The 15,809-nt window shown below is 40.4% G+C and overlaps 1 protein-coding gene across 2 annotated transcripts in view; it reads right to left on the bottom strand.

Annotated features, from left to right (window-relative positions):
• Positions 1-3,760: 3,760 nt before the first annotated feature.
• Positions 3,761-15,809, bottom strand: part of BMP2K (BMP2 inducible kinase) — a 115,635-nt gene continuing 103,586 nt past the window's right edge. For both annotated transcript variants that reach the window (XM_088791585.1, XM_019720179.3), the window contains one exon: positions 3,761-9,502. In XM_088791585.1, coding sequence (XP_088647711.1) covers positions 8,064-9,502 — 1,439 coding nt within the window. In that variant the 3' untranslated portion in view covers positions 3,761-8,063. The remainder of the gene's footprint in view (positions 9,503-15,809) is intronic.

The raw sequence follows: 15,809 nt of genomic DNA, 5'->3' as shown, positions 1-15,809 counted from the left end.
CGAGACTGATAGGAGAGGCGGAGACATGGACTGGCCCCAAACCTTCCTGTGGTGATCGAGAATCAGAAGGGATATCTCGGCCATGGATTTTCCCCCCAAAAAAGTGAGGGGCCCCAGCCCCCCATGCCTGGCTCTCCAGTCCAGAATATTGGTGCTGGGAAAAGGAGCCCCAAAACATCTGGCTGTGAAAAACAGTGGGGCTTCCGACCATTTCAGGTGGGACAGAAGGCTGTGGGGAAAGCCAGACGTCCTCTTAAATGGCCCACGTATAGACTCACTGATTCGCTTACAGGCACTCACCTTGGACTCCAGCAGAGGATATGTTGACTCAGGAGGCCCAGAGACATACGGGGGTGATGGGGGGAGGCAGATTAAGGTGTGTGGCTGCAGAGGGAGGACTGGAGGACAGTTGGCATTTTCTCGGTGAGAGATTCTCCTCCCATGTAGCCGGCAGGAGGGAGGGCACCATCTTTCCTATGTTAAGCCCACCCCCACAGGCCAAATCTGAAGCTGATTGGCATGGTGAGCTCTGATGCTCCACCCTGCTGACTTAACTGTGAACCCACCCCACTCAACTTGCATACTGCTGAAGATACTTTCACCACAAGCAGCCAGCCCCTCCCACATTGCATTCTTTCCTGGAAAACTACCAGCATCCATGGGTGCTGGGGGGTCAGCAACTGGCCTCAGTGTGCTCTGAGACTTTTGCTGAGTCACTCCAGGCTCAGCACTGGCACCAAACCAGAGTCTACATTAACCTGGTGACCACCATTCTTCCCACTCGAGTACTCCCTGAGACCCTGCCTCACCCAACTCACACAAAGCACAACGCTTTATCAGTGGCTGAACCTTAAGGGAGCCGGCAGGTGGCAGCAGGCCTCCAGGTGTCCTGGTTTTCTGCAGTTTTCCCCCAGGCTTGGTCATGGTGGCAGCCGTCCTCAGTTTGCAGTGTGGTCTCTCCCATGCACCTTTAGCACAGGCAGCAAACAACTGTGGATCTCTTTGTAGCTACTACCAGGTAGTCCCCAACCAGTCAAAGGCAGTGGCTTACCTGGACCTGCACCAGACCCCTTGCAAGAGTCCCCAGAACCAACATACCTGGAGATTGGCTTCAGACCACAGCACAGCACTGCCCAATTCGCCACGTAAGTGGCACACACAAAAGGTGGTCTCAACAACACCAGAGCCAACTGGGAAATCCCACTTAGTGGGGTAAGTAAGCCTCCAGCACAGCAGCCCATAAGCTGTGGATGTGGCCAAACCCCACAGCCAGTCAGTCTGAGGGGCAATCCCACCTACTGATGTGCCAATAGCAATCAAGGCTCAATTACAACAGGAGGGCACACACAATCCATACAAAGGACACTCCTGGAGCAGCCTGCTCAGGTGACCACAGACTGTGCCGCCATCCCCCACAGAACCCCTACTTCATAAGGCCACATGGCCAAAACTAGGAGACATAGCAGATCTACCTGTTACACAGAAACAAACACAGAGAGGCAACCAAAATGAGGAAACAAAGAAATGCATCCTAAATGAACAGGAGAAACATCCAAAAAAAGAACTAAACAAAATGGAGGCAAGCAACCTACCAGACACAGAGTTCAAAACAATGGTTATAAGGACGGTCAAGGAACTTAGTGAGAACTTCAACAAAGAGATTGCATGCAGAAAAAAGGACATAAAAAAGAACCAGTCAGAAGTGAAAAATACAGTAACGGAAATGAAGAATGCACTAGAAGGAATCACCAGCAGACTACATGAAGCAGAGGATCAAATAAGCAATTTGGTAGACAAGGTAGCATAAATATCAATTGGAACGCAAAAAGAAGAAATAATTTTAAAAAATGAGGATAGTTTAAGAGACCTCTGGGACAACATCAAGCATAACAACATTCACATCATAGGGATACCAGAATGAGAAGAGAGAAAGCAAGGAATTGAGAACCTATTTGAAGAAATAATGACTGAAAACTTTCCTAATCTGGTGAAGAAAATACACATACAAGTCCAGATAGCACAGAGTCCCAAACAGAATGAACCCAAACAAGCCTACAGCTAGACACATTATAATTAAAATGGCAAAGGTTAAAGACAAAGAGAGAATCCTAAAAGCAGCAAGAGAAAGGCAACTAGTAACTTATAAGGGAGGTCCCATACGACTGTCACCTAACCTCTCAACAGAAATTTTGCCGGCCATAAGGGATTGGCAGGAAATATTCAACGTGATGAAAAGCAAGGTCCTACAACAAAGACTACTCTACCCAGAAAAGCTATCACTTAAAATCGAAGGACAGATAAAGATCTTCCCAAACAAGAAAAAGCTAAAGGAGTTCATCACCACCAAACCAGTATTACAAGGAATGTTAGAGGGACTTCTTTAAGGAATGAAAAAAAAAAAAAGTCAAAATTAAGAAATGGCAATAGCTATAGATTTATCAACATTTAATTTCAATGTAAACGGATTAAATGCTCCAATCAAAAGACTTAGGAGGACTGAATGGATAAGAAAACAATACTCTTACATATGCTGTCTATAAGAGACTCACTTCAGATTAAAAGACACACACAGACAGAAAGTAAACAGATGGAAAGATATTTCATGAGAATGGAAATGAAAAAAACAACAAAAAAACCTGGGGTAGCAATACTTATCACAAAGTAGACTTTAAAACAAAGGCTATAACAAGAGACAATGAAGGACCCAGTAATCCCACTCTGGGTATTTATCGAAAGAAACCCAAAACACTACTTCAAGGGGATGTGTGCATCCATATGTTCATTGCAGCACTGTTTACAATGGCCAAGATGTGGAGGCAGCCTGGGTGTCTGTGGATGGAAGAATGGATAAAAAGGAGGTAATACATATATATAGTGGAATATCACTTGGTCATGGAAAGGAATGGGTTCTTGCCATCTGAGGCAGCATGGATGGACGGGAAGGTGTTGTGCTGAGTGGAATATGTCAGACAGAGAAAGACAGTTGCAATGTGATTTTACTTATATGTGGAACCTAAGGAACAAAATAAAACAGAAACAAGACTCATAGTTACACAGAACATTTTAATAATTGCCATAGGGCTAGGGGTTGGGGGAGTGGGCGAAAGAAGGGGAAGGGATTAAGTACAAATTAGTTGTTATAAGGAAGTTAACGGGATGTAGGGTTTAGCATAAGGAATATAGTCAATAATATTGTAATAACCATGTATGGTGTCAGATGGGTACTAGATTTGTTGGGGTGATAGATGGGAGAGGGTTGGGGGGCAGGTTGGAAAAGGTGAAGGGATTAAAAAGTACAAATTCGTAGTTACAAAATAGTCATGGAGATGTAAAGCTTAGGGAATACAGTCAATGATATGGTAATAACTGTGTATAGTGCCAGATGGGTACTAGACTAGTCAGGGGATCACTTCTTAAATTATATAAATGTCTAACCACTATACTGTACACCAGAAATTAATATAAAATAATATTGAATGTCAACTCTAACTGATAAATTTTAAGAGTGGAAAAAGGGAAGGGGAATAAGAGGTCCAAATTTCCAGGTATAAAACAAATAAGTCATGGGGATGTAATGTACAGCATGGGGAATATAGTCAGTAATATTGTGATAGTGAGATACAGTGTCAGATGGTTGCTGGACTTACCATGGTGATCACTTCCTTAGGTATATAAATGTTGAATAACTATGGTGTGCCCCTGAAACTAATATAATATTGTATGTTAGCTGTATTTTAAATAAAAATCTTTCAAAAAAATATGCACTCCTTTTAGAATTTATTGCATTTAAAGAAAAGCAGTTTATTAAAACAGGTATGATAAATACAGTAAGAAAATAACTTTAAATTTCAAACAAAACAAAGTGAACAGGGGACAGAATTCAGTCAATAATAATAAGCAATGTCAAGACAGTAAAATCAGTTAGTGCTTAATTAGATATAGGAATTAAAAAAAAAAAAAAAAAGCCACTTGTTCTATCTCCTAACAGTTTCCCAGCTAGATGTGAGGATTGAAATTACTTTAGAAAGTCAGTTTTGTAACAATTAGAAATATAATAAAGATGTAAATCAGGCTTATTAAAAGTTAAACTTATTTGCTTAGTGGTACATAAAAGGCTTCAGAAAATTCAAGTTTAACAAAAAATGGAAGTGTAATCAAAGAAAGTGCACTTAAAGCTGTTTGCCAGCAATTAAAAAGTAATTTACTATCACTATACTGCTTACTATTTGACTTTTCAATCACAAAAAAAGAATGTAGCAATAAAAACAATTCTTTCAAAAGTAGCACAATACATTTTTAAATAAAAATAACCCTAAATGATGACGCTTTGCATTTTCATGTCTATCTTAGTCTTTTAGTGGCTTTCATAAACCCTCACTAGGAGTGAATGTTCTTTTACTAATGATTGTGGTTGCAATTCCATTTGAAATTTAAAAATTCACATTAACTCCACAGAAGAGATGTGACATGTGCATGCATGTGTGTGTTTATATATTTATCTTAATATATAAACACCAGTGTGCATAAAAGTTTTCAAATAAACTATCATTTATGTTATTCTCACAGTAAATATGTTATCTCATTCTCACAGTAGATCTGCAAGCTCAATATTGAACCTAAAATGATGAGTAATTTTGCTAAAAAGAAAAAGTTTACTGCACATTCTACATAACGTTAAAACGAATGTACACAAACTCCTCAGGACTAGTGATATTGATACTTGTGTACCTTCCAGCAATGCTTACATGAAGTATCAAAACCTAAAATACACCAAGCAGAATAGCTGAATAGTGAGAAAACTGCTCTGCCTGATGAACATCAGAGCAGAAGAGTAGGCTCACCTTAGTATTTTCTTCCACCAGCAAGATGACAACAATCTATCAATGTTAAACAATAAACAGGGTAGGGTCAAAAGGTGCATTTATCTACTATTCCAAACAGTGTCCTAACTGCGCGCGCGCGCACACACACACACACACACACACACACACACACACACACACACGGCAGGTCAGTGGAACAATTATACTATTACCCCAATCGAAACTTCTGAATAAATAGTCTAGTCAGTTAAATTTTCATCCAGCCTACCACCTTTCCTCCTCCAGCAAATATATATACCAAGCAACTTTTGTGTCTTAGCAGATACATTCAATGCCATAAAAGCTAATCTTTTAAACACTAACATCTTGCTGAAGTGACATTATTAAAATCATTAAGCAAATGGTCCACTTTTTAAAAGATTATTTAAAATCAACAAGCATGATTAAAGCTGTTAGGACAGGAGTAACTTTGGCCTCAGATTTTTGCTACCTTCATAATATTTTACTTCCCTTAGTGATGTTCAAGTATTACAGGTTTAGAGTTCTGACTATTTAGCATGCTAAAGCCCAGAGGACACGTGGTTAATACTAGGAAAATCATTTCTTGTCAACTTTCCTTCCTTAAACAAGAATTGGACCATCCCACTATAGAGCCAAACTTCTACTGAGTGCTGTGTGCCAAACACGTGTTAAGCTTTTTCACATGCCTTGGAAGCTGTATTCTCCTAATTCTCATAGGGACTGACCGGAGCATCAGCTGTATGGAGTGATCTCCATCCTAAGAGTGGTGGGAGATGATGGGAAATGGAAAGCAACTCTAATCCTGTGCTCCTTGGGGAAATACCTCTACTTGAACAGAACAGAATCTCCCCATTTCTATCCCATTGGGTCCCCTGTGAATCCTAAGAGCTTCCTCTGAGCTCTTAGGAAAGTCACTGGGCTGTGATGAAATAAGAAACATAAGAATAAATATTTTAAACAAGGTCAAAGTTCTTTCCTTACAATTTATCCAATGCTGTAAGCCGAAGGGTCTATATCAGTGTCCGAATCATTTAAAATTATTCAGTGTATTGAAAAGCAAGTGTAAGGAAGGCCTTGGTATCAGAGACTCTAGGTATTTCATGTTTACATCCCATAGGGACCCCACTAATCATCCACTACCCCTTGTAAATTACAAAACTCATGAGATCTAGGACAGACCAAGACCAAGGACTACAATAGTCAAAGAAGCACACCGTGTACACATCAACCAACAGATTCAAAAAAAAAAAGTCTTGTTTGATACAAACCTACTGTAGTTCATGAATTTACTATGTGTAATCATCAACTCTTCACTTTTAAAAGAAAGTATCACTTGATTCTACTTTGTTAAATTTTAAAGAACATCTATTTACGCATTTGCATTAGCAGTATTAATCAACCTGAGAATCAGAAAAAAAAAGGTGCAAACGTAATATTTGCCTTTGGCACAAGACAAGTAATTGGTGCAGTCGGGCTCTACAAGTACGACTCTTAACAGTATCTAATGCTTGGTCTGCCTCTGCTAACTGTGATTCACATACAAGCACTGCTTCCCGGCTTGTCCACAAATTGGTTTCTATTTTAAAATATAAAAGAGAAGCAATAAAAAAAATGAATATATGGTGTAGTTACATATACTTTGCTTCTTTCCAAGTTTATAACTGAAAACAGGCAAACAGCTCCTCCCAACTGGGACACTGTAAGTAAGAGATTCTAGTAAGACTACTCATACAATACACTTTCATTGGGTTCAAAGAGAGTTAATTTAAAATATAGCAGTCAAGGAGGGCCAGGTGATAAGTTTCTACCCCTTTTTGTGAATAGCTTTAACAGTTCTAGAAACTTCTAAAGATTAATTTGATAGGGAAGGACAGTTAATTATAACTTAAAAATACTTGGAGACACAAGCAGCACAGATACTGTATTCACATTAATTCATATACGTAATATGTATCTTATTAAAACAATTTCTATAAAATCTCAAGTTTCTAATTAGGAATTGTGGTGTAAAAAAAAGGCAATTTGGTAGCTGGGTTCTTGTCACTAAAGACACGTCAATCAACTAGCAGAGTTAAGACGCTAGTCCCCCATCATCTAATACCTCACAGCCGTTTTCAGATCGTGTGTATCAGTGCAGAGGTACTTGCCGCAGGATGCGCGAGTCCTGCCTATAAGGCTTTGTGGCTTTCGCTGTTCTATGCACTTTATTAAAACTACGCCACCCCCAAACCTAACTAAACAATTGTTGCTCATGACTTGAGGAATACTGGGTGAAGGTGGTAATTTAATAAAGTACATCATTAAATGTAACATGATTTTGCATTGTAAACGTCTTAAAAACTCAGGGTTTCAGCTACATATTTTTGTCTCGAAATAAAATGTCTATTTAACCCTTGTCCTCACTCCCAGTTTTTCTAATCTTCTCCTTTATTAGGGACATGACAATAAAAGTTTTGAGCAAGACGCCATTCAAAAGCAGTATATAAAATGTTCCTGGAGTACTGTTTTTTCTCTTCTGTATCATTTTTTCTTTTACATTTTCCACATGTCAGACATCGCTCTTTAGTTTTTGTTCGAGGCTTCTATGTAGATATTCCATGTTAATGGCACTTGTTTTAAAAAATGAAAGTTTTAGGCACAAAAGTCAGTTACTTCTGGCTCTGCTTTGTAGAGAAAGGTGTAAGGAATAAAATCTCTGCACTCTTCCAGACAATAACTTTAATTCTTTACAAGAACTAGATTCTTTTTTACCATGTGGAAATTAGAAGAGACCCTTAAAAAATCCACAAATGCAACCTGTGTATGTACAAATAACCTTAGTTTTAAACATCGGATTCTGGAATGAGCCCCGGATATGCACACAAAGTGACATTCAGTTACAAAAATAATAGCACAGCTTTCCAGTCCCTTTTCAGTGGCTACACAACTGGAAAGCTGCTGCGTGCTTTCCCTGGATTTCTGTGCTGTTGTGTCAGTAGCTGAAACCCTGGGTTAGAGCTTCCAATTTAGCTCCCTTTTCTCCTGCGTGGAAGAGACACCAAGTCACTACCCTGTGGAGATACTTCCTTTTCCTATTTGGTTTATTTAAAACTTACCTATTCTGATTGACCTGTAAGAATGAGTGCTATAAAGAGCTATACAAATAAACTTTCTTTCAAATTCATAAAACTATTCATACTTTTTTGAAACGGGTTAATGCAAAGAGTCCGTCAGAAGTCTCTACTGTTTCGAAGGAAATGGAGCAGCACCAAATGGGTCTAATTCGACTGACTGGGACTGTTGGGACTGACGTGAAGTGATGCTTTGCACCACAAGTTCTGTAAAGGGCACGGCGCCAAAATCATCCATTTTCAGCGCATCTGCACTGTGGAATGACCCATGGAGTGAATTCGGTCTTGGCCGCCCAGGCAGCACGGGATTGTGATCAGCACGGATGTCGCTCAGGCCCTGATGTGAAGGGTGCCAGGGCAGGTCTGGGGGGTGGAAGGGCTTGGCCCCAAAGGGGTCCAACAGACTCTCCTCGGGAGGCAGGACATTCCCTCTGTCTTTCCCATCAGTTAGCGCAATGCTAATGTTCTCCTTGGAATCTGAGATGGTTAAAAACTCGTTGCTGCTTTGAGAGTCTCGGCGGCCCACCTTTTTGTGTCTACGGGCCCTCTCTGGAGTGCGGTAAGTTGGCTTCACAGGTTTCTTGGCGCTGGTCGGCGTGCCATGGTGCCGCTTCCCGTTACTTTTGGACAGATCCTGCTTTGTGCGCCTTTGGCGAGAAGACAATTTCTGTAAGCTACGCTGTTTGACTTTTTGCTGCTGGCTCCCAGTTATTTCCTCAAAGGGCACAAGCCCGAAAAGGTCTTCGTGGCTGTCACTTTTACTTGTGGATGTGGGGAAGGGCTGAAATGGAGTGGAGCCAAATACATCTACACTTTTGGGACAACCAGGGAGAGTCTGCCCTTCGGGCCCCACTGTATTGTCATCGTGTATGTTCACCTTCTTGCTAAAGGGTGCCTTTGTAAATACATCAAATTCCTCTTGCTCTAGTCCCACAGCAGGAAAATGGGTCTGCTGAGAGAAGTTCTTTTCATTCTCCCCTTGTTGGGGCTGTTGCCCATGCACTGCAAAGAAAGGGACAGCACCAAACACATCAAACTCCTGCTTGGGAGTCTCCACCCCAACAGCAGGGAGTAACTGGGTTGGGCTGAGGAGTGTCCCATTAGCATCTTGCATTGGCCCACTGCCAGATTTGTCTCTGAAGGCAGGGCTCGCATCACTGTACTTGGTTTTGGCCTGCTCATAATCAGAATCAGAGCTAGGTTTCTCTTCTTCTTCCTCATCTTCAGAATCCATGAGGAGAGGCCTATGACCCAGATTTTCCGGTTCAGTGTCATCATCATTGAAATCAACTTGTTCTCCGTGAAGAACGTCTTCATCCTCTTGTTCTTCCTCCTCACTGCTCTTAGGAGAGGGGGGATCTGATTCAAAATCACTTTCCGATTCATCATTCCCCTTCTGCACTTGACCCGGTACTAATGAATTCTCTGATGTTTTCTTTCCGGGCCGGTGGTCTTTAGATACTGGACTTGCCTTCCTATTCTTGATAGGGTTTGCAGAGTTATTTTCTTGATTCATGGATGAATGTTCAGTTTTCTTTTCAGGAGAACCTGCAGTTTTAAAGAAAAATTGTTATAGCATTCTAATGCATTGCAAAAACCATGTGCACTAAACAGTATTTACTAACACAAAGCAGTACAAATCCCTCATACCATTTCCCTTAGAGTAAGAAATAATGTCAATTCTTTGTCTTTAGGCACTTGTACTCAACTAGATGGTTGGGTCCTTTAGTGCAGACAGACTTACTCGTCTCTGTACCCTACACATCACCTAGGCTCTCACCTACAGCTAAGTTTTATTTACAATACCCAGGAATAGGATTCTGAATATACTACACAAGCAAATTTCCTTCTTCTACCTTCACAATAAGTTTATTCAGCTAACTACCATATTTATCAAACAACATTCTGCTTATATTTCAACTCTATTACAAAGTTTTCCCACAGATATCAACAAGCATGAATAGCTTATCTACTTATATATTTCACAATTTTAATTGGAATTCTGGCTTTTTTGTAAACTATCGTGTTTCTCCCAAACTAAGACTGGGTCTTATATTAATTTTTGTTCTTAAAGATGAATTAGGGCTTATGTTCAGGGGATGTCATCCTGAAAAATCATGCTAGGGCTTATTATTTGGTGAGGTCTTATTTTCGGGGAAACATGGTAGTATCTGATTGAGTTACCATAAATGCATTCCCATAGCCTCATCAAAGCTAAGGACCAGGTACTGAACTGAGACTGTACCAAGGACACCTGCCTTCTGGAGATGACAAATCTTCTTTTAACTATCATATCTATAGTACTAGACATTACACTAAAAAGCATGCTACCTTCAAAAAAATCAACGATCAGTATATTCACTGGATAGGTAATAAAATTGCATCAAACAAATATAGGGCTTTACAGTTTCACTGTATGGTATATAATATAGAATATATTAATTTACATGAAAATATTCTGTCCTCCCATACATGGGTGTACTGAAATGATTTTCCGGAGGTAGGGATCAATTTGCATTGATCCAATCACATATCCATTCATCCCTTCTCCTCGTTAGACTAAGATTACATATTTTCTTTTTTTCCCCCCTTCTTCTGCCCCTCCCCCCCACTCCGGTTCAAGCCCTTGTTTCTCAGTCTAGTTGTGTAGGACTCAGCTCCCTGGCTCATGCTGATATTATGAGCCTTGCACTCCCCCGCCCCTGGCTGTGGCAGTCGGTCGCAGGTCGTCGGTCAGCTGCTCACGGCAGCTCACGCTGGCTGCTTACCACTCATGCCGACCTCCAGCTGTTCACAGCAGCCCAGCTCCAGGGAGAGCCGTTGTTCACAATCTTAGCCATAGAGGGCACAGCTCACTGGCCCTTGTGGGAATCAAACTGGTGACCTCAGCGTTAGGAACACAGCGCTCCAACCACCTGAGCCACCAGGCTGGCCCAAGATCACAAATTTTCAAAACAGTTAGCTAGGTTTGGAAGTATAGTCTGTAGTCATGAAAACTAATTAGCTGATCATGGAAGGACCGCTACTTTCCCAGTAGTAATATGGTGCTCCTTGTGGCATATGACACCTCTGAATTACTTCCTTCTCTTTGAAAATCAGCACCATTGTCTTCCCATCTCTGTTCCTTCTTGGTCGTATTTGTAGAGATTTCTCTTTCAGTGACCTCTCCTTAAACACGTATGCCCCCTGGGTTCTGTCCTTGGTTGTCCTTCTCTGTGTCTTTACTATGTTAATTGCCACATACACCAAAATGATTGAATCTCTAATACTCACCATGAATATTTAATTATCTTATTCGTCTATTACTTATCATAAATATGTATCCTACCATTCTTTCGAACTTAATTTCAAAAGAAATCATCTTTCCTCTTACACTGGGCTTCTCACCAGTTCCCTCTAAATTTGTGAACAGTACTTCCGTCTACCTAGTTCTACAAACCAGCAGAAATTCAGAAGTCATTTCCCCTCTTCCCACCAAATAGTTTTTAATATCTCTTGAATCTGTTCCCTCCTCTCCCTCTGCCAGTTGTCTATTTCATCCTTTCCTCTGTGGCCTCTAAACTTGCCTGTCAGCTTCCAGTCTCATATCGCTCAAACTGCTCTACACGATCACCAGAATGATTATTTCTGAAACACTAATCACGTGGCTACTGCTTAAAACCTTTTAGTGGCTCTCTCAGGTCCACACAGGGTGCTCTTCTCTGTCCGGATCTGTCCTACCCCATTGTTAGCCGTAGACCCCGATGTCTCCCATGGGTATTCTTCATTATATCCACACCAGAACTCTCCCTACTCAAACTCAGGAACTGAATAGTTTTGGGTAGTTTGGGTTGGTTTTTCTTTTGTTTGTTTTCAGCTATCTTGCTATCCAAACTGTTAATATTTGCTATCAGACACTGAGGAACTTAGTAAGTTTGGCTATCCAGGGGCACTCTGCTATTTTAACATCTCTTTACCTTTAATACCGTACCTCAGTATGAATGTCTTTCTAGCACTTCCACTCCCACCCGACCTGCCTATATTTCAAGACCCAGCCCCTTTGGGGGAACCTCTTAAAAAATTCCTACAGTTGGTGTTTCTGATGAACTTAGTACCAGCCGTCAGTCATTGTAGCACCTACTATAATTATCTGATCACTTGTTTCCCCTACTTGATTATGAGCTCTTAGAGGCCTATTTATCATGTACCTTGGGTATTATTCATTTCTACCCTAGCACTGTGCTCAATCAGTATTTGTTGAATGAAACAATAAGTGACAAATCTGAGCTCACGTACATATTCAACATATTCAGAATATGATAAAGAAAGTAACATAGAAACATAAACCCTTTACATTTGGAGATGATTTAAACTCAGAATTCAGTCACTCACATTTTTCATTTGATTCAACAAAACATTTTATAGGGTACTTTACTACACCCTGATCATACATTGGTCAATAAAATAAACATGGTCTCTGCCTCCAGGAGTTTACAGAGTGTGTAAGCAAACATAGCATGTGACTGGTGCGCTGACAGAACAGAGCAGTGGCGCAAGTCCCAGGGCCAGGAAGGCACACGTCTACTCCGGACAGTCAGCAAAGGCCTTCCTGAGGAGATGACCGAGGAGGGAGGAGGCGCCAGCCACGCAGAGGACGGGCAGGAAGCTGCTCAAGGTACAAGAGCATCATGTCAAGGCCAATTCAAAAAGCTGGCATATGTGAGGTACTGAAAACAGGCTCCACTGTGCCTGGTGCATGGTGAGCAAGGGAACACTGTACAGTGTCAGGCAGGAAAGAGGGCCAACGTCCCTTTACGGCCATGATAAGGAGAGTGAATTTTGTTCTAAATTCAGCGTATATTGGGAAGCCATGACAAGGCTTTATTTAAAATGGGCATCATGATCAGATTTACATTTCAAAAAGATGACTAACTGAAGAGAGGGTGCAAAGTGGGAGATCAGGGAAGAGGAAATTGTCATAATTCAAGTCAGAGATTATGGTGGCCTGGATGATGGTGGTGGCAGGGTAAAAAGAAGTGGAAGAATGAGAGACTGAAGAGGAAAACTCTGGATGGATGGGTAGTGCCATTAACAGAGACAGAAAAGGTTGAGTAAAGAATAAATTGAGAAGTAGAGGAGATTATCAGTAACGGGTTTGGGCACAACGCATGAGGTACCTGTGAGACATTTAAGTGCCAGCAGGTATATAAGTGCAAGCAGGCTTGAGCACAACGGTTAGTTTTCAGCTGGAGAAAATAGATTTGGGAGTCATCACCATGCAGAGGATATGTAGAGAGAGGCACAAGTCTGAAGGAAATCACCTAGGGAAGAGAGTACAGAAAAGGAAAGGGGGATCCAATACTGAACCCTCAGGTACAGAACACTTAGAAGTCAGCAGAGGAACCTGCACAGCACACTGAAAAGTGCCAGAGAAGAAGACCAAAACCAGGTCAGTGCAATGTTACGGAAGCCAAAGAGGAGAGTGTTTCCAGGGGACAGAGTTGACGACTGAGCTGGCTGATGCAAAGAACTCCGAGGAACTGAGCACAGAAAACGGCCACTGGCTCTGGTCAGCGCGTGCAGTTTGTTGGCAACGTGCAGTGGAGTGGGCAGGAAATCTAGGGGGGCGGAGGCATGAGGCGGAGAGGAGACGGGGAGACAACCCCGAGGTTATACTTAATACAAATATAATCTTCATCCATTATTCATCGGCCAGTTCCTTTAAACCAGCTAAGAGCTATATGCTGTATCTTTACAGATTTATAATAGGCTTATCTTCAATCCAAACAGATTAAAACCAAATCAAATGTAGATTCTCCAGTTCGACTTCTCCATACAGCATACTTCTGATATTAAAAAACAAAGATTACTTTTAGATTAGCTACAAATTTATTTTCATGAACTTTTTTATTCAAAAGCAAAAGTATGTAATGGCAAAGACATGCAATCATCCCTAACTTTGGGACATTTCCTCTAAGGGACATTTTAGCTTCTTACCTCCTCAAGCTACTGACCCACCCACAGAAAAGCCACAGGGTGCAGCGCTCAGGCCCGCTCATGGATGTCTGCCAAGTGCACTGGGCAGAATGCTCTTCCCGTAGAGAACCAAACTGGTTTATGGTCTCAGACGACTGAGTTCATGAAATGCTGCACTACATAATGTGTTCCACCCTTACTCACCTGGAAAATGCTCATTATACATATTTAAGGTGTTGACAAGTCCTATACAAAAGAATCTTTAATATTATGAAACCCAGAATTTTCCAAATTTGCTTCACTACACTTTTATTAACATGTAACACCTATTAATCGTATAAACAATCTTGCTAAAAGCACTTTGGGAAAACGCTGCTCTACAACTTCTCTGGGAAATTTTCCATTTCTAGGGCACAGGAGTTTTGTTCCTAAAGGTCTTCTGGAACATGCAACATTGGACAGAGTCCTTCAATTGATCTTCTTTCTGTGATTCTTACATTTTAATCTCAGTCTTCTAAAATGATTGGCCAACACTGCTTCCCAAACACACTTGTCACCTTCTACTTCTCATTCTGCCTGCCCTTTGTCAGTTTCTCAAAGTTTATTAATAGAAATATATATTTCTTTGTTGTAAAGTGCCATGCAGATCTACTTTTTGTCAGTGGACATAAATTTATCTGCTTTTTTCACTTACTATTTTTAATGCATCTTTACAGGTATCAATACAGTCCATTATTAATTCCAATAGAAACGTAATAAAACACTGTATACGAGTATTTAACATTTAATTGTTTACCTATAGAACTTCTAGGTTGTTTCTGGTTTTTCACCATTTTAAATAAAACCAGGATCGTGCACTTTTTCCTTGGGGGTAAAAAATAAAAAGACAACTCTCCTTTTTAAATATCAATTTCACTTTATCGATTTCACTTTATCAATTTGCGGTTATTCCCTTCTCATATAATTAATACATAAAGTTAACCGAGTAACATTCTCTGACAAGATCATAGCTGAATGCTGTTTGCTCCCTCATGCATGAGGGATGATATACATTATCATATTATGAGGGAATAATACAATAACAGGTTCTACTTTATAGGACTGTTATAAAGAAAGGACTTAAAATAGTGCCTGACACATAATAAACACTCGATAGTGTTAACTATCGTCATCATCCCCAGGGCAAGGCCAAACTCAGTCATCTCATCCATACTCTAACATTCTAGCACCTTTTCTGGACTCAATGGTTGAAGACAAATATAAATGAGATAGAGGAGTAGGGAGAAATGAGAGAGGAGGTGCAATTCTGTGGCTAATTCAAGAGTAGTTCAGGTCACTGTGTTATACCATAGAAACTAATAATATTGCATGCCAACTGTAATTGAAAAAAATTTTTTTAACTTTTTGGAAAAAAGTGAAAATGTAAAAAAAAAAGGAGTATTTCAGGCAAACAAATGTCTAATTCTCTTGTGTGACACGTGAACTGTTTCTCAGGGAAATTCCAAGTTAAGTAGTAAAAAAAAAAAATTACAGCAATGGAAGTCACTAAAGCATCAAGAGTACTAGTACTTATTCTCATTGTTTTATCGCTAAATACACCTCATATACAATTTTAAGAGAAGAGTTCAAAGCTAAAATAGTGCAGCAATTATTCAGTATTGTCAGTAAAATAACAATCATTTACTAAATAGGTTAAATACCAAATTAAGCATTTGATAACAGTGTGTATAAAATATATGTAGCATACTTCCCTTCCTTCATTAGCAAAGGAGACTAAATGAAAGTCTTCTTTGATGACCTGTTCTCATTTGGAATCATACATTACCAGACTTTCACTTTCTTTGTCTGTATCTGCCTCTTTGTCTGGAGAGTTGTAGCAGGGATCAAAGTGAGAATACAC

This window comes from Rhinolophus sinicus, chromosome 1 (genome assembly GCF_057876585.1).
Source record: "Rhinolophus sinicus isolate RSI-liver-muscle chromosome 1, RSI-T2T, whole genome shotgun sequence".
NCBI lineage: Eukaryota > Metazoa > Chordata > Mammalia > Chiroptera > Rhinolophidae > Rhinolophus > Rhinolophus sinicus.
The sequence above is the reverse complement of the archived record's forward strand: the minus strand, read 5'-3'. Positions and strand labels throughout refer to the sequence as shown.